This window comes from Melanerpes formicivorus, unplaced genomic scaffold (assembly GCF_026170545.1).
Source record: "Melanerpes formicivorus ecotype bairdi unplaced genomic scaffold, bMelFor1.0.p_v2 SCAF_97, whole genome shotgun sequence".
Taxonomy (NCBI): Eukaryota; Metazoa; Chordata; class Aves; order Piciformes; family Picidae; genus Melanerpes; species Melanerpes formicivorus.
This window is the reverse complement of record NW_027142449.1, coordinates 1302583-1326319: the sequence shown is the minus strand read 5'-3', so window position 1 is coordinate 1326319 and position 23737 is coordinate 1302583. Positions and strand designations below refer to the sequence as shown.

The 23737-nt window shown below is 50.6% G+C and overlaps 1 protein-coding gene across 1 annotated transcript; it reads left to right on the top strand.

Annotated features, from left to right (window-relative positions):
* Positions 1-16995: 16995 nt before the first annotated feature.
* Positions 16996-18170, top strand: NANOS1 (nanos C2HC-type zinc finger 1). Its single transcript, XM_068166103.1, has one exon. The coding sequence runs from the start codon at positions 17075-17077 to the stop codon at positions 17858-17860; it is 786 nt and encodes a 261-aa protein (XP_068022204.1). The 5' UTR covers positions 16996-17074; the 3' UTR covers positions 17861-18170.
* The last annotated feature ends 5567 nt before the right edge of the window (positions 18171-23737 follow it).

Here is a 23737-nt window from a genome sequence, read left to right as displayed (position 1 = left end):
ATGCAGGCCAGGATGCCATTGGCCTTCTTGGCCACCTGGGCACACTGCTGGCTCATGTTCAGGCAGCTGTCTATCAGTACCCCCAGGTCCCTCTCTGTTTGGGAGCTCTCCAGCCACTCTGACCCCAGCCTGTAGCTCTGCATGGGATTGCCATAGCCCAAGTGTAGCACCTGGCACTTGGACTTGTTAAATGCCATCCCAGGTGTAGTAAGAGAGCAGAGCCTAAACACAGGGCATGTGTCTACAGCAGGTTCATCCCACCAGACCAGCTTGGTGTCTTTAACTGCAAGATGTGCTGGTGTGTCTCAGGGTGTGCTAACCCTGATGCCAAAGTGCTGCACAACACTCAACCCAATACACTGCTCTGACAGAGAAACTAGAACAGCACAGAACTAACCTGCTGCACAGCAAGTAACCTGAAAACTAGCTGAGTAAACTCCAAGGGTGACTGCAGACAAGGAATCATCACCCAGTAGTTTCCAAGAAGCTCCACAGTGATTTGTTCTCAGCAAAGTAATATCCTTAGAATCATAGAATTGTCAGGGTTGGAAGGGACCTCAAGGATCACCCAGTTCCAACCCCCCTGCCATGGTCAGGGACACCTCACACTACAGCAGGTTGCTCACAGCCACATCCAGCCTGGCTGCAGAAACCTCCAGGGATGAGGCTTCCACCACCTCCCTGGGCAACCTGTCCCAGTGTCTCACCACCCTCATGGGAAACAACTTCCTAACATCCAATCTGAATCTACCCATTTCCAGTTTTGTTCAGCCATGAGATCAAACTCTAAAATGCTGCAGATGACACAGTGCAGTGGAGTGGTAACTGAAGGAGATTTGTTGCTACCAGGGAGCTGGCCAAGGGGAAGCAAAAAGTTCCATGTGCTTTGGTGGGGCCAGATCAAGTCCCACAGCTGCACACACCCAGAGGCAAAGCTTCAGCTTGGGAGTCAGAGACACTGAACAGATCTGGGGATCAAGGTGGTTCATCAGCCAAGCAGAAGCACACAGTCACCACAGACTGGGTGCTCCAGTTATTTGAACAGTTCAAACAGTGAGTTTACTACCAAAGCCAGAGCTGGGGCAGACAGAATGATTCTTCATTACAGGTTTTTTTGAGTAGCATTTGGATGTTTTGTTCCCAGAAATTTGTGCTGACATCCCAACAAGCCAAAACAGAAAGAGCCTAGTGACCTACATCACCCAAGGAAGCAAATAGCAATGCTTCATTTTGCACTTAAAACAGCACCAGAGCTCTACCCCTTCTGTCAGCAGTCCTGACAGTAATTCCAAGCATGGAACAGGTCTGAGTATAATTCTGATCACAGATACAGACTAGAGAATTAACCAGTGTGGAAATACCTTTGAAATCATCAAGTCCAACCTATCACCCAACACCATCTAATCAACTAAACCATGGCACCAAGTGCCTCATCCAGGCTCTTTTTAAACACCTCCAGTGATGGTGACTCCACCACCTCCCTGGGCAGCACATCCCAATGGCCAGTCTCTGTTTCTGGGAAGAATTTCTTCCTTCTGGCAGATCTGGCTTGTGGTCTGTGCAAGCAGCAAGCAGCTCCCTGGTCTCTCACTTGCATGTGCCCTGAACCATAAAATAAGCTGGTGCTTCACCAGCTGAAGGCAGGTGAAATTGAAGCCACTTCCCTCACTGCCTCCCTCACCTCTTCCCGGTGCCCTCCAACAGTGGAGAGTCCTTTGACACACCTTGTTTCAAGCCATTTCAACCAGTCCTTAATGATCTGGGTTTCCCTAATACCCAATGTCAACTGCCCTCACCTTGCCTTAAGACCATTCCTCTCCGTCCTATCCAACCAGATCACGGAGAACAAATTACTCCCTTCTTTGAAGGCATTTAAGACCATTTTCATGCCCCACTGCAGTCCCCTCCTGACTCGACAGTGCCAATCACAGTATCACAGTATCACAGTATAACTAAGGTTGGAAGAGACCTCGAGGATCATTGAGTCCAACCTATCAACACAGACACCAGGACTAGACCATGGCTCCAAGTGCCACGTCCAATCTCCTCTTGAACACCTCCAGGGATGGTGACTCCACCACCTCCCTGGGCAACACATTCCAATGACGAATGACTCGCTCGGTGAAGAACTTTCTCCTCACCTCGAGTCTAAACCTCCCCTGGCACAGCTTGAGACTGTGTCCTCTTGTTCTGGTGCTGGGGGCCTGGGAGAAGAGACCAACCCCTTCCTGGCTACAACCACCTTTCACGCAGTTGTAGAGGGCAATGAGGTCACCCCTGAGCCTCCTCTTCTCCAGGCTAAACAACCCCAGCTCCCTCAGCCTCTCCTCACAGGGCTGTGCTCAAGGCCTCTCCCCAGCCTTGTTGCCCTTCTCTGGACACCTTCAAGTGTTTCGATGTACTTCTTAAACTGAGGAGCCCAGAACTGGACACAGGACTCAAGGTGTTGCCTAACCAGTGCAGAGTACAGGGGCACAATGACTTCCCTGCTCCTGCTGGCCACACTATTCCTAATGCAGGCCAGGATGCCATTGGCCTTCTTGGCCACCTGGGCACACTGCTGGCTCATATTCAGGTGGCTGTCAACCAGTACCCCCAGGTCCCTCTCTGTTAGGCAGCTCTCCAGCCACTCTGACCTTTCCTGAGAGGTCACCACTCTCATTAGCTTTGCTGCTGGACTTCTTCCAGCTGCAGCTCCCCTTGCTTAAAATGTGACACACACACACACAAACACACACCTCAAAAAAACACCCCAGACTACTTGGCAGGGGGCTGCAGGTGTTCCACAAACACACAGCAAAGCCCCCCCCAGGCCTGTCACGTGTGTGTGAGAGCAGCACTTTGGCCTCTTTTAATCCCATCTCATTTATCAGCAATATCATGCCTTGCACATTATCACCCCGATTACAAAGGCTGGTAGGTGATAATGAGATTCCACTGGATATATTCCAGCAAAGCACACTCTAGGTTGTACTAACTTCATTAACCAAGAAAAGCTGGTTAATGGCTGAGAAGCGCAACGATGCACATAATCATACCGGTTGCTTTGCTACTACAATTATATTATTAAGATGGATCTTTGAGGTACAATTTCTGTGTGTAATTAGTGCTTTATCCCTTCAGGAAAGGAAAGAAAAAGAAAAGAAAAACAAGGGGGGGAGGGGGGAAAGTAAATCACCCAAAGGTTTGACCGAAACAGCTCCTACTGAAAACACAAATGAAGTCATGCCCTCAGGGTCAGGCTTGGAAGGGGAATGGGATGTGGGAGGAAGCAGGAGTTTGGGCTCGAGGTGAGGAGAAGGTTCTTCACCAAGAGAGTCATTGGTCATTGGAGTGGGCTGCCCAGGGAGGTGGTGGAGTCACCATCCCTGGGGGTGTTCAAGAGGAGATTGGACGTGGCACTTGGTGCCATGGTCTAGTCATTGGTCTGTGGTGACAGGTTGGACTCGATGATCCTCGAGGTCTCCTCCAACCTTGGCGATACTGTGATACTGTGATACTGTGAGGAAGCAGCAGTCCAAGAATGTGGGAACATAATACAGGCTCCCAGGGGATGTGAAATGTTGAGGTGCAAATTGCAATTGCACAGAGACCTGCACAGGGCAGCACCTCAGCACCTAACCTCATATGGGATCTGTGGGCATCCCTGTCCAGGGCTCGCAGGGGAAGGGAACAGAGATGGGCAGGAAGGAGCCAGCTATGTCCAGCTTGCTGTGCAGGAGGCTTGAATCTTCAATGAAGGCCCCCAAAAATGTTCAGTCTCAAAGTAAACTTTAAGGTCTGAGAAGGCAAAAGGCCCCAGAAGCAGAGAACATTCGGACTGATTTACAACTACTGCTGGTTGTTTTCTCAACTAAGGCTGTTTCACTGTTGTCTTGGTCATCACTCCTCCTCCCAACAGAGGCAACTTCAGCTGCTGATTAAGAAAAGCAGCCCCACCTAGGAAGCAGAACAATGAAGAACCTTCTGCTTGCTCCTTTTCACCACAACTGGAAATGAGTGTGATGGTTTTCAAGTGCAAGCCTGATATTTTTGCTGGCTTTTCTCTGACAGCTAAATCACACTTCCCAGCTTGACAGCAAATGCAAAGGCTGTGCTTCACCAGGAATTTTCTACAGGTTTAATCAAATTGTCAGGAGGAATAGTAATATCCTTACCATGGGAAATTCATGTATCAGGAACTTATCTACTGCCTTGCACGTGTGTATGGCGTTTATATGGATCAACAAATATAGAATCATAGAATTGTTAGGGTTGGAAGGCACCTCAAGGATCAGCCACTTCCAACCCCCCTGCCATGGCCAGGGACACCTCACACCAGAGCAGGTTGCCCAGAGCCACATCCAGCTTGGTGTCATGGGTTAGTTGTTTAGGTGTGTTGGATTGATTGGTGGGTTGGATGCAATTAGCTTGAAGGTCTCTTCCAACCTGGTCTATCCTATCCTATCCTATCCTATCCTATCCTATCCTATCCTATCCTATCCTATCCTATCCTATCCTATCCTATCCTATCCTACCCTATCTTATCCTATCCTATTCTTATACCTCCAGGGATGAGGCTTCCACCACCTCCCTGGGCAGCCTGTGCCAGTGTCTCACCACCCTCATGGGGAAGAACTTCATCCTAACACCCATTTCTACTTTTTTTTTCCATTCCCCCCAGTCCTATCACTCCCTGACACCCTCAAAAGTCCCTCCCCAGCTTTCTTGTAGCCCCCTTCAGAGACTGGAAGGCCACAATTAGGTCTCCTGGGAGCCTTCTCCTCTCCAGACTGAACAGCCCCAACTCCCTCAGTCTGTCCTCAGAGGGGAGGTGCTCCAGCCCTCTGCTTATCCTCATGGCACTTCTCTGGACACCTTCCAGCACCTCCAGATCCTTCCTGTACTAGGGGCTCCAGAACTGGACACAGTGCTCCAGGGGGGGGTCTCACCAGAGCAGAGTAGAGGGGGAGAATCACCTCCCTGGCCCTGCTGGCTATGCTTCTCTTGCTGCAGCCCAGGATGTGATTGGCTCTCTGGGCTGCAAGTGCTCACTGCTGGCTCCTGTTGAGCTTCTCATCCACCAGCACCCCCAAGTCCTTTTCTTCAGAGCTGCTCTCCAGCCAGTCCCTGCCCAGCCTATAGCAGTGCTTGGGATTGCCCTGACCCAGCTGCAGACCCTTGCACTTGGTCTCGTTGAACCTCATGAGGCTGTCATGGGCTCACCTCTCCAGCCTGGATGGTCTCTGAATGGCCTCCTTTCCCTCCAGCATGGCTGCTGCACCACACAGCTTGCCTGGGGAAATTTCACACGATAAAAAAATAAGATAAAAGGTTCAGAACTCGATTTGTGGTCGTCTTAAAGTCCTTGATATGGCTCAGCTCTGCCTTGGAGCTTAGCAGCAGCCTTTGCTGGGTTTAATCAGCCAGGCAGACCTCAGAAATTCTGCTGGAATTCTTGTTGCTATGAGAAATATGCAGCAGCCTTTGCTAATTCAAGTTCAGAACCCATTCAGAAACTGAAAGCAATAAATCCTCGTGCAATATCAACCTCTTTCAAATACAGCCTGGAGCAGTAATTTTTTTGGAGAGGAGGCATACATAAAGGAATGCAGAGCATCTAGCCAAAATTCTGCTTGACATGCTCTTTTCAGGGAGTCTAAACACTTGTCCAAACCAGAAAGTTTCTCCTTTTTCCCAGAGGTACTGGCTTGGCCTTCCACTTCCAGGACCTTACCCAGAAGACAAGGAAGTGTGGGCAGCACAGGATAGAAGCAGTACAGAAGAAACTCCTGGCCACCTGCTTTAAATAAGCAGCAGTTTCATCATTGATCTCCATCAAACAGGACTTTACCCTGATGTAAGGCACTGTAACATCTATCTGTACTTCAAACACTGTGCAGTCTGCTGAGTCCTGTCTCCAGTACTGGGCTCCTCAATTTAAGAAGGACATTGAGATACTTGAACGTGTCCAGAGAAGGGCAACGAGGCTGAGGAGGGGTCTGGAGCACAGCCCTGCATTAGGAATAGTGTGGCCAGCAGGAGCAGGGAAGTCATTGTGCCCTGTACTCTGCACTGGTTAGGCCACACCTTGAGTCCTGTGTCCAGTTTTGGACCCCTCAGTTTAAGAAGGACATCGAGACACTTGAACGTGTCCAGAGAAGGGCAACAAGGCTGGGGAGAGGCCTTGAGCACAGCCCTGTGAGGAGAGGCTGAGGGAGCTGGGATTGTTTAGCCTAGAGAAGAGGAGGCTCAGGGGAGACCTTATTGCCCTCTACAACTACCTGAAGGGAGGTTGTAGCCAGGTGGGGGTTGGTCTCTTCTCCCAGACCCCCAGCACCAGAACAAGAGGACACAGTCTCAAGCTGTGCCAGAGGAAGTTTAGGCTGGAGGTGAGGAGAAAGTTCTTCACAGAGAGTAATTTGCCATTGGAATGTGCTGCCCAGGGAGGTGGTGAAGTCCTCATCCCTGAAGGTGTTCAAAAAAAGCTTGGATGTGGCACTTGGAGCCATGGTTTAGTTGTCAGGAGGTGTTAGGCATTAGGTAATAGGTTGGACTTGATGATCTCTGAGGTCTTTTCCAACCTTATTGATTCCATGATTCTATCAAATCCAACAGAAACTAAAGACTCTTCCGTTTCCTGCAATCCAGCAGGAGCTGTGTAGTCTGCTGAAATCCAGCAGCAACAGCCACCTTTGAGAAAAACTGCAAGTGCTGTAGCAAGGCTGTGATGGTGAGGATGTACTTATGTGTTTGCTGAACTGGGTTTGTGTTTCTTTTTACCCTGGAGTCAAAAGCAAGCGTGAAACAGCATTACATGCAGGCAAAGCCGACCAACACTTCCAACAGAGATGTGTGAAACCTCCGAAATGCCAGACCCACCAAGAGGCACTGACAGCACAGACCTCTGACACAGCTGCTGGGGCAGACTCTGAGCTCTGCAGCAACTCTCCTATGAGGACAGACTGAGGGAGTTGGCCTCTTCAGTCTGGAGAGGAGACCTTATTGTGGCCTTCCACTATCTGAAGGGTGCTACAAGAAAGCTGGGGAGGGACTTTTAAGGGTGTCAGGGAGTGATAGGACTGGGGGGAATGGAACAAAACTAGAAATGGGTAGATTGAGATTGGATGTTAGGAAGAAGTTCTCCCCCATGAGGGTGGTGAGACACTGGCACAGGTTGCCCAGGGAGGTGGTGGAAGCCTCATCCCTGGAGGTTTTTTCAGCCAGGCTGGATGTGGCTGTGAGCAACCTGCTGTAGTGTGAGGTGTCCCTGGCCATGGCAGGGGGGTTAGAACTGGATGATCCTTGAGGTCACTTACAACCCCAACAGTCTATGATTCTATGACAGAGGTGCATGATAATAACCTGCTAGCCACAGTAAGCTGTGAGGATGAAATCCTGGCTGCAGTGGAGACCAATGAGCCAAGCTTTCAACCTCAGTGTTTCAAAAGGCATAGGGCAGGTTGCAGGCTGCTGTCAGCAGGCTCATCCTCTGTGGCTGAGCAGCTCAGCGTGGATCAGAGAGCTGTTGGTCCCCAAACACCCATCTTGACTTGGTCATTTCAACTTGAGTTGGAGATCACAGAACCACAAATTTCAGGGAATGGACCTCAAAGGATCATCCAGTCCAACCCCCCTGCCAGAGCAGGAGCACCTAGAGCAGATCACACAGGCACACATCCAGGCAGGTTTTGCATACCTCCAAGGAGGGTAACTCCACAACCCCCCTGGGCAGCCTGTTCCGGGGCTCTGTCACAACCAAAAGGAAAAAATTTTTCCTCCTGTTTCCATGGAGCTTCCTATGCCTCTGCTTCCACCACTGCCCCTTGAGCTGGCATTGGGCATCACCCAGCAGAGCCTGGCTCTATCCCTTTGGCATGCACCCTCCACGTCTTTATAAACAAGAATGAGCTCACCTCTCAGGCTCCTCCTCTCCAAGCTACAGAGCCCTCAGCAACCTCAGTCCCTCCTCCTAAGGAAGATGTTCCACTCCCTTCATCATTTCTGTGGCTCTGTGCTGGACTCTTTGAAGCAGTTCCCTGAGGTCCTTCCTGAACTGAGGGGCCCAGACCTGGACACAATATTCCAGATGCAGCCTCACCAGGGCAGAACAGAGGGAGAGACAGCCATCAATAACCAAGTCCAGCAATACAGAGTCTGATTTCATTCACCATAAAGCTGTAACATGAACACATTTTCTGTGGTATTTGGGTTCACAGGCTCTTTACTGAAGAATGTGTTATTCAGTTTCAACAGGACTCTGATCTGATCTGAGAAGGAAAGCCCATTTGACATTTAGAAACAGAAATGCTTATAGCATTTATTGCACTTCCCTGCTGTATCTGTAAAATGCATAAAGACAGATTGTTCTTAAACAAGAAACCCTTTCAGCTTTCATAAAAGCTGTCTGGATTTCTCTCATAAACAGTATGTATGACTTTTTTATGCTCCTTGGACATTGTTCTCCACGAGATTATGAATGTGAGTTCCCTATATCCTGAGGAAAAACGTGTTTCTGCTGATAAACATTTGATTCTTGGCCTCTGTTTGTGTTCTGCCGTACTTGGGATGGGCAAATCAAAACCCTGGCTGAATGTCTATGACCTTTGCATTCCCCTTTAAATTCCATGCATTTGCAAGAGATGATGGAAGAGCTGAGAGTGTCAACTGTTTATCAGCCATGATAATTAGAGTGGATACACTTGGATGGTAAAAATACTCTTGTAATAGATTTGGGGGTTGGTTTGTGGGGTATTTTTTTTTAGCAGCTACTATTTCCCACACTTTTAGCAGTGCTCTGAATTTGCAGATTTTAAAAGGTCTGTGTCCAGAAAATAATTTGCCTCCTGAAAACCAGCTCAGCTTCAGCTGACAAATTTTCCAGGGGAGAGGGAAAAAAACTCAGTCTCTCTCCTCTCTGCACTGCCAGCCCCCAAAGCATGAAGTCTATTCTCCTCCTACTTGTCCTCAGCCCTGGAGAGGGCTTGGCTGTTGCCTCAGCAGCCCTCATTAGTGCCTCTGTGCACACCTACTGCTACAGCCAAAGCCAGGCTGCTGCTGTCAGACTGTTTGGGCTTTCCTGAATGTTCAGGTTCGAACATGGGATGCAGAGGATGCCATTGCTAGAGATAAAGCAGTGAAAAGGATGTCACTTGGCACCCAACAGCCAAGCAGAGCCATATTTCAGTTGCCCATCTGACTTTCTGTTATGATGTGCACATCACTTCCATGATCACTACTTGATTCTCCATGCCATGTAAAGCCCAGGTTGTACAGTGCCCAGCTTATAAGATATTGATACTTTAGAATAGAATAGATCAGATCAGGTTGGAAAAGACCTTCCAGATCATCAAGTCCGACCCAACACCATCTAATCAACTAAACCTTGGCACCAGGCACCCCATCAAGACTCTTCTTAAACACCTCCAGTGATGGTGACTCCACCACCTCCCTGGGCAGCACATTCCAATGGCAAATCACTCTGTTCTGTGAAGAACTTCTTCCTAACATCTAGCCTAAACCTCCCCTTACACAGCTTGAGACTGTGTCCTCTTGTTCTGGTTGTCTGGGAGAAGAGACTGGCTATGACCTCCCTTCAAGTGGTTGTAGACAGCAAGAAGGTCTCCCCTGACCCTCTTCTCCAGGCTAAGCAACCCCAGCTCCCTCAGCCTCTCCTCACAGGGCTGTGCTCCAAACCCCTCCCCAGCTTTGTTGCCCTTCTCTGGACACCTTCCAGCAACTCAACATCTTTCCTAAACTGAGGGGCCCAGAACTAGACACCTGTGTCTAAAACCCACTCCTCCTGACTGGGCAGCTGGAGAGTATGGAGAGCAGGTCTTTCACCTGGTGGCTTTTGACAAAACCTGTAGGTAAATAAGCTTATTAATTTCTGTGTGGTGCTCTAGGAGCAGGCCTGGGATCACAGCCCCAGTTCTTGCAGCCCAGTTCCTCACTTGAACAGAAACCATTGCAGTTACAGTGAGCTGGGAGGTTTCACTAGGTGCCAAGACCTCAAATCCAGCAGTCTAGTCCTGCTTCACTGGGGACCCATAACTATATCCATTGGTTTGACACCCATGAAGTGGAGACTAACATCATGCTGTCTCTTCACCAAGCAATGCTGTACTCTTGGAGTCACCTTTATTTCCCCCCCCCCCCCCCCCCCCAGCTTTTTTCCAGTTGTCTGCATGCAAAGAGTTGGAGCAGATGTTCTTGAAGAGCTGGCTGCTGCTGTGTGCTGCTCTGCATTCTTGATGGGTGAATCAAATTAAAAGAGAGCTAAAAACACATGACATGCCCCACTAGCTCTGTTTGCCAGGGTAAACATTTGCTGTGGCTGCCTGAGGACTGGCCTCTAACTCCTAAACAGCTGAAGACAACAGATCTAGACAGTCACTCCTACCTCCAGGAGGGTGTATGGAAGTTGTGGTCTACACCATGGAGAAGTTCAATTCCCTGGTACAGAAGCAGTTACCATGAGTAGTTATGCAGAAATAAGCCCCTGGGCTCAGCTAGATCAGAGGAAGGTAAGACCACCACTGCCTCCTTTGCAGTCAAACAGATGTCCTTCTCCTCGAAGGAGCAGCTGCTTCCACACAACAAAAGCAAAAGCACACCTTCAAATAAAGATTCCTAAAACCAAAGTCACCTTTCACAGCTGACTTTTACTTCCACAAGCCTCCATCCCAGGGTATTTTTGCCAGTAAAACAGGCTAGAGCCATTTCATCACATTTCTTACCAACACCCTTGTGCCAGCTCAAGCCCTCTGCTCCCCACAGCCTGGGAGACCTTGTGCCTGGCCTCCTCCCCCCAGCTTCCCCTCACAAAGCTGGGGAGTCCTTCCCGGAGTCCCTCAGCAGCACAACCACCCTATGTGCACAGACAGCAGGAGCCTTTGTGCACCTCTCCCTTTTGAAAAGGGAGACACTGAGGAAAGCAGTCAGCTTTCAGCGCTGCAGTCTCGCAGCAGACTCCCAGCTGAAGCTCTGCTTTAATGACTTCTGTTTGTATCCTCTGCTGAAACCCTAACTCGCCCCTGTTAGTCCCACCAGCTGCTTCCAATCTTCAAAACAGAAGGAGCTCTCTGTGCTGTAAACTTCAGCTTTCCAAACACAAGCATCATCTGTTAAGCCAGAAGCTTTAGATAGGATCCATGGACACTAGGCTGGGAGTCCCACCAGCACAGGGCAGATCTTCCCTGTGTCAGCAGACACCTCATGTATTTTTAGCGCTGTCAGAAACAAACCACTCCCTGACATTCCAGGATGGAGCAGGGGGAAGAATCATCTGAAAGTGGCAGTGAAGCTAATATTTTGAAAGACCCTTTTGAGCACTCACCAGCCTCCTGGGGAAGCTTGTCAACATCTCCCACATTAACTGAATGTCTCTTTAACATCCACAGGGGTTTTCTTAAAGAAAAGCTGGAACATATCAAAGCTGCTGGGATGGCAAGCCTCATAACGGGCACAATACATCAACACTTGCAGACACTAAAGCCTTCCCAGCCACAAGGGAGCTAACAGCCCCCCCGGAGTAAGCTCTTTTGCCTGATCTATCTCTCCAATGAACTGCTAATCTCCTCTCTAAACTTGACAGCTGTCCGGCTCACACTCGACTCCCCCTGTGCTTAAATCCTCCTCTCTTTCTTGTTAAACGACTTGTTGCATCGTTTTTCCTTTCACAAGAAGAAAGAAATCATCCCTCCAACCCTATAGAAAGTCCTCACTGCCCTGCTGTTGTCGTACACAAGAGTAGCACCATGTTGCTCTGGCTTCCTGGGAGGCGGTGATGCCCAGGGATGGCTTCATCCATGGCATGCAGAGGAGCAGCGCCCAGACATTTCCCCGTGGCAGTCAGCAGCCAGACAGGATTTGATGACGGTGGAAGTTGAGGCATAGGAAGTTCCATGGAAACAGGAGGGAGAATTTTTTTCCCTGTGAGGGTGACAGAACACTGGAACAGGCTCCCCAGGGGAGTTGTGGAGTCTCCCTCTCTGGAGGTATTCAAAATCTGCCTGGCTGTGTTCCTGTGTGATCTGCTCTAGGTGATGCTGCTCTGGCTGGGGGGTTGGACTGGATGAGCTTTCGAGGTCCCTTCCAGCCCCTGGCATTCTGTGACATGAGCACCGCAGCTGCATCGCTTGGGAGCAAGGTGGCATCTGCACTGCTGCCCACTGCCATGGCTCTGTGGTTCCATACATGTATAAATGTGTATTTCCAGAAGCAATCTTGGGCTCAACAAACTCCTGCAGTTGGCAGGAGCTCCCATTCCCATCCCCCTAAGCAGATTACTCACTCCCAGACGATCTGATGGCTTCCCACGCTCAGATCAGCTTAAATCTGTGACAAGGCTTCTCACTGCTCTGAGGGACTGCAGAGAACTTTCCCCTTCACTGGGCAGAGCTTGGCCCATGGTGTTGAATCCACAGTGCCAGCAGCTATTTGTCACTCCTGCTCCAGCCAGTGGTGTTCCAGAGCTGCTGTGCAGCCTCGCCACAAGAAGTCACAAAAGACACCACCAAGGCAGCTGTGGTCTTACACTGTCAAAGTCCTTACAAGTGTTGCCACAAGGGTAGCTTGGGACAGAGTCAGAAATAGACCCAGCCTCCAGCTGAGGACAAAGCAGCAGCTTTTCTTGCAGCTCTCAACTTTACAGAGAAACAAGAACTTTTCAAAGAACACCAAAATGCCAGTGCTGCATCCTCACTGGAAGCAGCTACTTCTCCATCTTTTTGTTTACTGTTTGGCTGATGAAAGAGTTTCCCTGAGACACTGCCTACTTCCAAGAGCAGCAGCAGCAGCATTCCTCACTCTTGTAACAGCACTGTGCCAAGCCACCCAATGAGCCAGGGATGCTTGGCAGCCCTGTGGAGATCAACGCCTTGAGCCAAGCTGAGGAGACTTTGCTCAACACCTGGAACATGAGAGGCCATTTGCCAAAGTCTGGGCTGTGGAAGCAGCAGAAAGGTTTTTACAGCACACTTTGCACACTGCTGATGCACATGAGCTCTGCCACAGCTGTCAGTCAGACAGAGGGTGCTGGGGCTGCTCTGCTGGTGATGAGTAGCTGTCCTTCAAAGGGTTTTTCTAGTGAAGTTATTTTTTTAATGCTGTTGCATGTTCTTCACCACTCCCTGAATTAGTAGTGAGGGAAGCAGGATGGTTTTCTTCTGCCTGTGCTGCTGTGTCACTTTGAGGCTGATGCCTAGGAAATTTTCCACAGATTGAGTAGAAAGTGGTAGAATGTAAATAAATCCCCATTGGATGTGAAGGGAAAATAGAAAGGTCTAAATAATCACATTGTTCTGATAAATAATATAAAGGTAGTTTTGTAAACTAACTTTTTCCTTCTTTCTCAGCTCTTCACTCTGGCAGTAATTTAGCCTGGAGAAGAGGAGACTCAGGGATGACTTCATTGCTGTCTACAACTACCTGAAGGGGGGTAGTAGACAGGCAGAGGTTGGTCTCTTCTCCCAGGCAGCCAGTACCAGAACAAGAGGACACAGTCTCAGGCTACACCAGGGGAGGTTCAGGCTGGAGGTCAGGAGGAAGTTTAACACAGAGAGTGATTGCCCATTGGAATGGACTGCCTGGGGAGGTGGTGGAGTCACCATCGCTGGAGGTGTTCAGGAGGAGACTTGACAGGGTGCTTGGTGCCATGGGTTATTTGTTTAGGTGGTGTTGGATGATAGATTGGACACGATGATCTTGAAGGTCTCTTCCAACCTGGTCTATTCTATTCTATTCTATTCTATTCTATTCTATTCTATTCTATTCTATTCTATTCTATTCTATTCTATTCTATTCTGCTGGTGCCTTTGCTTGGCTGTTGCTGACCTTGGTTGCATTCTTGGAATGGGCTGCCCAGGGAGCTGGTAGAGTCATTGTCCCTGGAGGTGTTCAAAAAAGGCTTGGATGTGGCACTTGGAGCCATGGTTTAGTTGTCAGGAGGTGTTAGGTATTAGGTAATAGGTTGGACTTGATGATCTCTGAGGTCTTTTGCAAGCTGGTTGATTCTATGATTCTATTCTATGATTCCATGATTCTTGCTGCGGCTAAGTACGAACAAGCTACCCTCTGCTTTTCTCCTCTTTCTCTTCCCCTTATCCAGGGGGAGGAAAGAGGGGGAAGCTATTGGTAACCCCCTGGCTTTGTCCAGGGGGGTTCTTGTGTTGTTCATAAATTGTAAATATTGTATATTTTGTAGATATTCATTGCATTTCTTATTTCTAGATTTTAGTGTGCTTGTAAACACAGCTTCATTTGCTCCCAACTGAGCTGGTCTGGCAATTTTATTTTGAGGGTAATTTCAACCCACCACAGCTGCTTACACTGCTACAGCATGATGTGATCTGAAATTATTCAGCTCTCCGAGATTTCCTCTTAAAATGCCTAGAGAGGAGGATGAGTGACAGCAGTGGCCCCAGGATGTGGTGCTCAGCCACTCTGACTGATCACCCTGCACTGTTGCAGTCATTCGTGACTTCTGTCACTCCCCACTGGCTCCAGCACAACCTCCCGGTGCTCACCTCCTGTGAGTATCAGGACATCTATTTGTGTTCAGAGAGGCAATGTTCCTGTGCCTCTGTGCCAGCCAGCCCTGGCATGCTCTGCTGAAGACAGAAAAGGCCTGTCACATACTGAACCATGGAGAAGGGGCAATGGATATAAACTACAGCACAAGAGGTTCTACCTCCAGCATGAGGAGGAACTTCTTTACTGTGAGGGAGACAGGGCACTGGAACAGGCTCCCCAGAGAGGTTGTGGAGTCTCCTGCTCTGGAGACTTTCAAGACCCATCTGGATGTGCTCCTGTGCAACCTGAGCTAGATTCTATTGCAGATGTTCTCAGGACAGAAAGGAGCCCTGTTCTCCAACCACAGCATCTGAAATGCTCCTTCCAGCTGCCTCCACTCTCTGAAGCCTTCCACCCTGCTCCTTGGTCTTTGGTAGACTCACTTCCCAGCCACTTCACGTGGCTGGAGAAGCATATCAAGGCCTTGCAGGCAAGAGAGCCAGCCCCAAGGGAGGTATTTCTGGTATCTGAGCTCATGAAACCTGCCAATTTCAGCCGCAGACAGACCACACTGTAAAGCTGCTTTACCTGCTGGGGGGCAGCGCCTGTCAGACCTACAAATCAAGGCCATGCTCAGGGAGACAGATTTACTGCTGACAAAACTCCACCCACTGTGCTCAGCCCAGCAGCTCTTACCAGGGGATGGGAATTAACAGGACTTTTAATTGCAGCTGCATTTTTAACTCCTCTTGTCCAAACAGAAAAGGGTGCACATGCTGATTCCTGGAGAAGGATCTGGTTTCTGGGGGGTCTGACCAGATGGGAATTGTCAGAGGCATCTCCCTGCCACAGCTCCCTGTCCAGCAGCACAGCAGCTGCACTGCAAGCACGGGGCAGAGGAGTGGGAGCTGGGCCACTGAAACCTGGACTTGTTAGGCTAAACAGGTGAGTGCTGCAAGACACCTGTGCCCTTCCTGCTCCCTGCTGTCCCTCACATGGTACCCTCTACGTGCACCTATCACACACAACACGCTCACAGCCACAGTGTAGATCAGCCACATCCCTTTTCCTGGGTTCAATCTGCCAGACCAGTTCCACACGCCAAAGCAGCACCCCAGTGAGTGCCCAGACCTCTTTTAAGACCCAATCCAAAACTTTCATTAGCCTTAGATTAACATCAAACCCACTTATGAAGAACCAATACAAACAAGAAACCACTCCTGCCCCATGCAACTTGCTTGCACCTACAGGAAGGCCTTGGTTGCCCTCCTTGAGCTTCCCAGCTTATTTCTCACTCTTTCCATTTGGGGTTGTGTACTACCAAACACAGAATGACCTCGTTGGGAAAGACCTTAAAATCATTGAGTCCAACCATAACCTAACATCTCCATGTATACAGCTGTTAGACCAAGTCAGAGCTGTTAGATGTGGTTTATCCTTCTATTGTTCTGCTGAAACTGGGGAAGAATCATGATCATCCCTTTCTTCTTAGCTCTGGGGAGGCTACACCTCGAATACTGGGTTCAATTTTGGGAGCATACTACAAGGAGGATATTGATGTGCTGGAGCAGGTCCAGAGACGGGCAACGAAGCAGGTGGAGGACAGGCCTTAGGAGGAGCAGCTGAGGGGACTGTGGCTGTTTAGGTTGGAGAAAAGGAGGCAGAGGGGAGACATCATTGCTTTCTACAACTCCCCGAAAGGAGGTTGCAGTGAGGTAGGAATCAGTCTCTTCTCCAAGGTAGCAAGCAATAGGGTGAGAGGAAATGGCCTCCAGTTACTTCATGGGAGGTTTATGTCAGATATTAGGAAAAATTTCTTCCCCCCCCCCCCCCCCAAAAAAAAAGAGTTGTGGGGCAGTGAAAGAGGCTGCCCAGGGCAGGGGCAGAGTCACCATCGCTGAAGGGATTTAAAAGCGACCTAGACGTGGTGCTGAGGGGCACGGTTTAGCTGTGGATTGGGTAGTGCTGGGTGAACGGTTGTAGCTGATGATCTTAAAGATTTTTTCCAGTCAAAAGAACTCTGAGCCAAAGCAGACCCGTCCCTGCCAGTGCGCGCTCTGAGCGGCAGCGCTCCTTCCCGACGGCGCCCACACGGACCGCTCCGTGACACGGCTCCTGCGCTCTGCCCGCTCTCCCCAGTCAGACCCCGCCGCTGAGGAGAGTTCCGATAGGTGCGGGAGCTCCCGATGAGTGTCCCCAGGCTCCCGATGGGTGTCCCCAGGCTCCCGATGGGTGCCCCCAGGCTCCCGATGGGTGCCCCCAGGCTCCGGCGCCGCTCTGCTCCGCCCGCACGTGCCGCCACACCTGCCCCGCCGGGGCGCGCTCGCCCCACCCCTGCCACCGCCCCGCGCCTCCCCTCGGCCCGCCAGCCAATGAGCGTTAGCGGGCTCTGGCCAGCGGACAATGGGAGCGCGGGGGCCGCCCCCTCCCGGCCGCTCGCCGCCACCGCCCCCTATTTGAGCCGCGCCGCGCGGCCGCGCGCTCGCAGAGGCGGCGGCGGGAGCGGGCGGTGCTGGGTCTGGCAGAGCAGCCCCGCACGGCGCTCGGGGGAGCGGGCGCTCCCGGGCGGCTGTACGCCCCCATGGAGGCTTTCCCCGGCGGTAAGCTGGAGCAGCACCGGCACCTTCCGCCCGTGGAGTGCCTGCCGGGCGCTCGCTACGGCGGCCGGAGTCACAGCGCCTGTGGGAACGTTTTCAACTCCTGGAACGACTACCTGGGGCTAGCCACGCTCATCACCAAGGCCGTGCACCCCGGCAAGGGCTTCAGCGCCGAGCCACCCTCGGTGGTGGTGGCGGCTGCCGTGCCACCGGCCGAGGAGGAGGAGGAGGAAGAAGAGGAGGAAGAAGAGACGGCGGGGCCGTACTTCGAGGGCGCGCTGGACTTGCACGACCTGGCCCTGTGCGGGCATCACCACCACCATCATCATCACCACCACAGCGAGGGCCTGTTGGAGGAGCGCTTCGCCGACTTCAGCCCCTTCCCCGGGCGCGGCGGCCCCGCCGCCGTGGTGTTGGATTGCTCGGGGGAGCACCCGGGCCGGGAGGGCTCGCCCCACGCCTGGGGCGGGGTGGTGGTGGCGGGGCGGCTGCCGACCCACCCGCGGGCCGCCTCCCGCTTGCTTAAACCCGAGCTGCAGGTCTGCGTCTTCTGCCGGAACAACAAGGAGGCCGTAGCCCTCTACACCACCCACATCCTCAAGGGACCCGACGGCCGCGTTCTTTGCCCGGTGCTGCGACGCTACACCTGCCCCCTCTGCGGTGCCAGCGGTGACAATGCCCACACCATCAAATACTGTCCCCTCTCCAAAATGCAGGCGGCCAAACAGCTCAAACACGCCCGGACCGTCCTGGGGAAGAAGGGCCGTTAGGCGCCGGGACCCCCGGGGGCGGCTCCGGCCTCCTCCCGTCTGGTTTCCTTTTGGGTTGTTTGTTTTTGTCTTTAAAGCGGATGGCGTTTTATGTTCTCCTCACACATTAATATATTAAAGGCGGAGACTGGCGAGCGGGTGCGCCGGGCCGGTGGAGTGCCGCCGGTGGCGGCTGGGGCGCGCTGGCCCGCGCGGAGCCCGGCGTCGGGCCGCGGGAGTTGCGCAGCATTAGATGCACTGTATTTGTTTATTGTAAGGAAACAAAATATATCTATATGTGATTTTTACGGAAACGGATTGCCGCCGAGATCTAATTGAGGGGTGCAGAGAGGGGGGGTGTTAAAGCAAGCGCCGGGCGGAGAGCGGGGCTGGGGTGGGGGCTCGCGGGGGTCCCCGGCTGGTTGCAGCGGGGCAGCGCTGCCCTCTGCCGCCCCCTGAGGTGGAGGGGAAAGCAGCGGCGGCCGTCGCGGGGGTCCAGCCCGGTGCTGTACCGCGGGGGGCGGGTGGGAGAGCGGCCGTCTTGCCTGATTAACAGCGGGGTATTTAATTAGGGTGTAACGTTCTGCCCTGCAGGTCTGAAGGCAAACATCCCAGCAGGTACCTTGGTCGGGAAGCAAATCGTCATCAAACCTGCGCTCCTTGCCTCTCCCGCTAATTAACAAACGTCACCTCCCCGTAATCGCAGCATCCTGCCTGGCACGATGAGAGAGCCCCCGCGGGCACCCTTGAACTGTCCCACTAGTGAGCGTAGTCAGTTGCTGGGTTTGCAGGTCCCTGTGCCCACACGCGGCTTCAGAGAAGAGCTCAGAGGAGAAAGAATCAAAGTGAATGTTTGTAAGCATCAGACTCCAGGCAGAGGTGCAAGCTGAGCCCTTTCTGCTGAAGGAAGGGTGGAGGTATGGCAGAGAATGAGCTTTGATGCAAGCTTTGAGCTTGTGTTTGTGGTGGAGGGGTGGGGGTGTGTGGGGGTGTGTAATGAGAGGTCTTTGGAGAGAAGAGACCTGGATGAAGCAGAAAGGCATGGCTCCAGCATAACAGTGGAAGTTGGGGGGTTGACATTTTCAAGAGTTGAGACACCGTGGCTTTAACTTACTGCAAGGTAGGAGGGACCTACCCATGTGGTTAACAAATATCCTTAATGCTTCATAGACTATGCAAATTTAAAGTTGATGCTGAATAAGTGATGGCAGTTGTTTGGTACTGAGCACTAAGCAGAGTTGCATTGCTTCTAATCTTCAAGAGATCAGAAACTGCTCTTATGGTTAGTCAGAGCAGGACAGAGCAGCAGCAGGGTTGTAGTTTGCCTAGGAGTCCCCTGGTGCTGAAGGCAGGTGCCCAAGTTCTCAGCGCAGAGAGGGTTACATTGTAGATGGATTTATCAGGGACATATCACATTCATGATCAGGGATGATACTGTGAAACTATGAAACAAGAGGACACAGTCTCAAGCTGTGCCAGGGGAAGTTTAGACTTGAGGTGAGGAGAAAGTTCTTCACCAAGAGAGTCATTCATCATTGGAATGTGCTGCCCAGGGAGGTGGTGGAGTCGCCATCCCTGGAGGCGTGCAAGAGGAGATTGGACTTGGCACTTGGTGCCATGGTCTAGTCATGAGGTCTATGGTTACAGGTTGGACTCAATGATCCTCGAGGTCTCTTCCAACCTTGGCGATACTGTGTGATACTATGGAGGGGTGCTCGGCCTGTGGGGTGGCCCTGCCTAAGGCAGGGAGGTGAAGTGCAGGAGGGGATGAGAAAGGAGATTGCTCCTGAGAGAAGGAGTCAGGGGTGATGGACACTTTTGTGGATTCCTTTTGATGAGCTGTTTAGTAGGGTGTGAGATGGGGCAGGAGAGGAAGGAGGGCTCAGGATGGTTGGGAAAGGACTCAAAACAAGTGCAGGGTGGGCTGAGGAGGAGGGCCCAGGGTTCATTATTCATCACTGCTGTTGACTCACAGCTGCAGCAATTAAGAATGAGAAACTGATTTTGTGTGGAAGTGTTCTCTTAAATCTTCATCAAATAGATCCAAAGATGATGTCAGGTCTGATCACCAAATGCAGCAGGGCTTGTGTTAAGTAACATTTCACAGCAGCTGCAGCTAGCCCTGTGGCAGCTACCCTCTCCTCCTGCTAAAAGGCAGTTGTTTTATCTCTCATAGTGGGGTGTGCACCACGTGCTCTTCTAAGCTGTTACAGGCTGGATGCATTTGCTTCTGTGATGCCTGCTCCACATAGGTTGAATCTGTATCCACCACCCATTAGAATCAAGCTGAAGTGTGAAGCCAGGAGAAGAGCTTTCTTCTGTACTTCTGTTACCTCCCCATGGGATATTTGATGATCAGCAGATACATTTTAATGCAGTATGCTGTTACTGGGCACAGGAACTAGAAAGAAATCTGAGGGGTAATCCTGGCAGGGCTGGATCTGAGGTGCTCCTGGTAATGTTCACAGTGTGCCCACCCCTCTCCTGGGTCTGTATGTAGAGCTACTGTGTAGCCACAGCCCTGTCGCAACCTCTGGAAATGCATCAAGGCACCAGAAGATCCAGGATGTCACTGGCCTTTTGCAGTGCCTATTGGTTCTCTCTGCCTGGATAAGAGAAAGCTGCTGTATCAATGGCCTCTGCTGCTGTCCATCACTCCCAGCTCCTGTCCCGTGCTACAGGATACTTGCAGCCCTGCTGTGGGAAGGCCAAGGAGCTGCCTTTTGTGGCTGCCACCCAGCGTCAGGCATCTGATGGCAGGTAAGGTGGTAGAGTAACAGCTTCAAAAGACCAGTTAGGGGAGGAAAAACAGCCCACACTATTCCAGAGAGGAGATGACAAGCTTCAGAATCAGCAAAAGGCAAGCCCAGGAGCAAGGGTTTCTAGTTACTTTATGTAACAGGACAATTTGCCTTTTTACAAGTCAGTGTCTTGCAAAGACTGAACCTTTAAGGACATTTTGGGGGTTGTTTCTTTTCTTTGCTTTTGTGTTTTGTTTTGGGTGTTTTTTTTTCCAAGTCACTTCTCTGATTTCCTGTGCACCAGCACACTCCTCAGTAAGCTGAAACATGCTTGCTCTTGGTCTCTGAAAACCCTACTACAATGTGTAGTGTTAATCTGATGCCTTCAATGCTGGAAGCCACTTACATTGGTAATTTAAAGCCTAGGAGCAGCAAATAGCTTCATCTGAAAGCAGCCCAGCTTGGAGCTGCTATGTGCTCCACAGAAGAGGTCTAAGAAAAGCCAGGTAGTAGTTTGATTTATTCTACAGGCACTTGCAAATGAAAATATTATGGAGACTTGTTTAAAACATGTGATCTCTCTTCAGAGAATCAGTTAATGACTGGGAAATATTCCTAAGCATGTCGGTGATGGAATCTTTTGCCCAGTGGTATTCTGGTCAGAGGAGTGAACACAGTATTGGGTGACCCATAACCATCCTCAGTTGATATAAGTCTTGGCAAAGAATCAAGCTAATTCTAATTAAAAATGACTTTTTGTTGCACAGGCAACTTGAGTCAGCTGAAGCCAGGTAAGTCTGTGTCCATCTTTAGTGGAAATCCTATTTGGACAGTTTGCTCTCAATCTACAGACCAGAGGGCCTCAAGTAGCTGCTTTGCCCTATGACTAAATCATCATGGCCATGTCTTCTTTCCTTTCCATAGACCTGCCAGCTTGACCCACCAAAATAAAGGTCAATTTATATTGGGGAGAGTCTGCTAACAGAAGATAATTCTACTGTGCTTGTTTGGAGAAATCAGAAATGACAAACACAGGAAAAAAAGATGAGGCAAAGCCAGTGGATTGCCTTCCTGCCCAAGAGTAAAAGCACTAACAAAGCTTAATTGCAGCAGAGAAGATTTTGGTCAGCAAAAAGCAGAGAAATGGCTTGTGAAACTTCCACCCTGCCATCATTACATGCAGTAATGATTCTTTTTAAGAGGAGAAACAGACAAAGTGTAGAGCACTTCAGTCCCAGCTGATCCTGCCATGGTGAAATAGGATGAATTGGGTGTTTTTATGCAGTGGGTGGGAGACTGGTGTGCTAGAACAGGTGAATCTTGCATTTCACAGACACACCCATAGCACCTTCACTCTGTAGGCTTTCACACTTTAAAGGTCCCTTTAATGTGAAAAGGGAAGCTTGCTTATGTGTAGCAGCTCCTGGTGGTGACCACAGCCCCTATGGATATTAAAGCAACAGACAATTTCCAGCAAGGCAAGTCCCAGTCCTGTTCCTGCCTGAGCTTGTCTCCTGGCTGGCCAGCCCCTCTGCACCAGAGCTCCCTGATGTGTTCCCGACCCTGCCTATCTAATCCAGGTCATGATGCATCCAGGGATGCAACTGTGGCTGTGCCCAGGCTGGAGGCAGCACTCTGCTGTGTCCTAAGACTACTGTTTACAATTTCATTTCTTTGTAACAAAGGCACTCTAGGGGGAACACTTCAAAGGCTTATACCTGGCTTCTGCAGAGCACTCTGATGGTCCTCAGTCCTGCCTACCAGCTGGGGGTTAGGCTCTGGGCTGCTCCTGGAGTAAGAAAGAAGCTGAACTGTTCCTTCCTGATCACCTGCCTTGCTCTGCTCTTGGAGATGCTTTGATGAAGCAGTATTTGCATTCATTTAACCACCAGTAGCCTGAAGTTCTGCCTTCTAAATACAGCCATGTGACAGTTTGTGTTCTGTCCAGGTTCACTGACAATTTTAATGTTGAAGTGAACATGAATAAATCAAACACAGCAACACTGGACAGAGCCTTCACTTGACTTACTCAACATCTTCAGGTGGCCAAGCTCTGTGCTCATGTACACACAGTTATGGCAGATGTAGGTTTTAGCTGTGGGGTTTGGTCAGCAGTGGAGCTTGACCACTGTAGTTAAGTCTCCTGAACTGACCAAGCAGCAAAATAAACACACTGGCATGGCTGTAGAGCTTACACCTTGCAGATCTTGTCTCCTGAAAGTTGTGTTGGCAACGTTATCCCACTTTCAAATACTGGAAGAACAGTTTTGGAAACAGAGCTGCAGTAAGTACAAGCATCACCAATGTTCCTTCCCCTGTAAAATGGCTGTGTTTGGATAAAACTAAAAGTATGTTGCTGGAGGAATAATCACTTCACATCTTCCTGATGACTGGAGAAAGGCAAGTCCTGCATCCACCTTCAAGAAAGGCTGAAAGGACCATCTGAGGAGCTATGGGACAGGTGGTGTCACTTCAGTACCTGGTACAAGTGTGGAGGAAGTAAGAGTATGTTATGAGCACATTGAGGTGACGGAACAGTCAGCATGGATATACTGACTGTAAATAATGCCTGACTTAGCTGCCTTCTACAACAAAGTGACTTTGTAGACAAGAAAAGGAGCAGTAGATGTTCCTCATCTCAACTTCAGCAAGGCTGCCTTGCAATATTCTTCTACCCGAGTTATGATGTCACAGCCCAGAGGACAAGGATGGGCAGCAAAAATGAGTGAATGTTCAGGCTCAGCACCATGGTCAAGATGTTGGGCTGCACCTGGAGTGGGATATCACAGGGGTCTGTGCTGGAACCTGGCTGGACATCTTCCTCGAGGACCTGGAGGCAGCGAGTTTGTGATGATGCTGAAGGGGGAGTGATTGCACAAAGGACAGGGCTGTCACCCAGAGATGAGGCAGGCTTGGCAGGAACTGGAAGAAGGGCAGAGAGCTGTCTGTGCAATGAGATTAGGCGGTGGCTCAAATGCCTCCAGGGCCCTGGGAAGCAAAATGCTAAGCATGAGTCAACAGATCCCATGGTGTCTGAACAGGACTACAGCCTGTAGATGAGAGTACCCCCACAGCAAACCTCATCTTGACCCAATCAGTGGCCGTTCATTAGCTTACAGCACAGGAAGTTGCTGAGAAGGCAAGACACTGCAGCAGC

What these genes read in the sequence shown, in the direction of transcription:
- NANOS1 (XM_068166103.1), top strand. Translation starts at nt 17,075, where the DNA reads ATGGAGGCTTTCCCCGGCGGTAAGCTGGAGCAGCACCGGCACCTTCCG.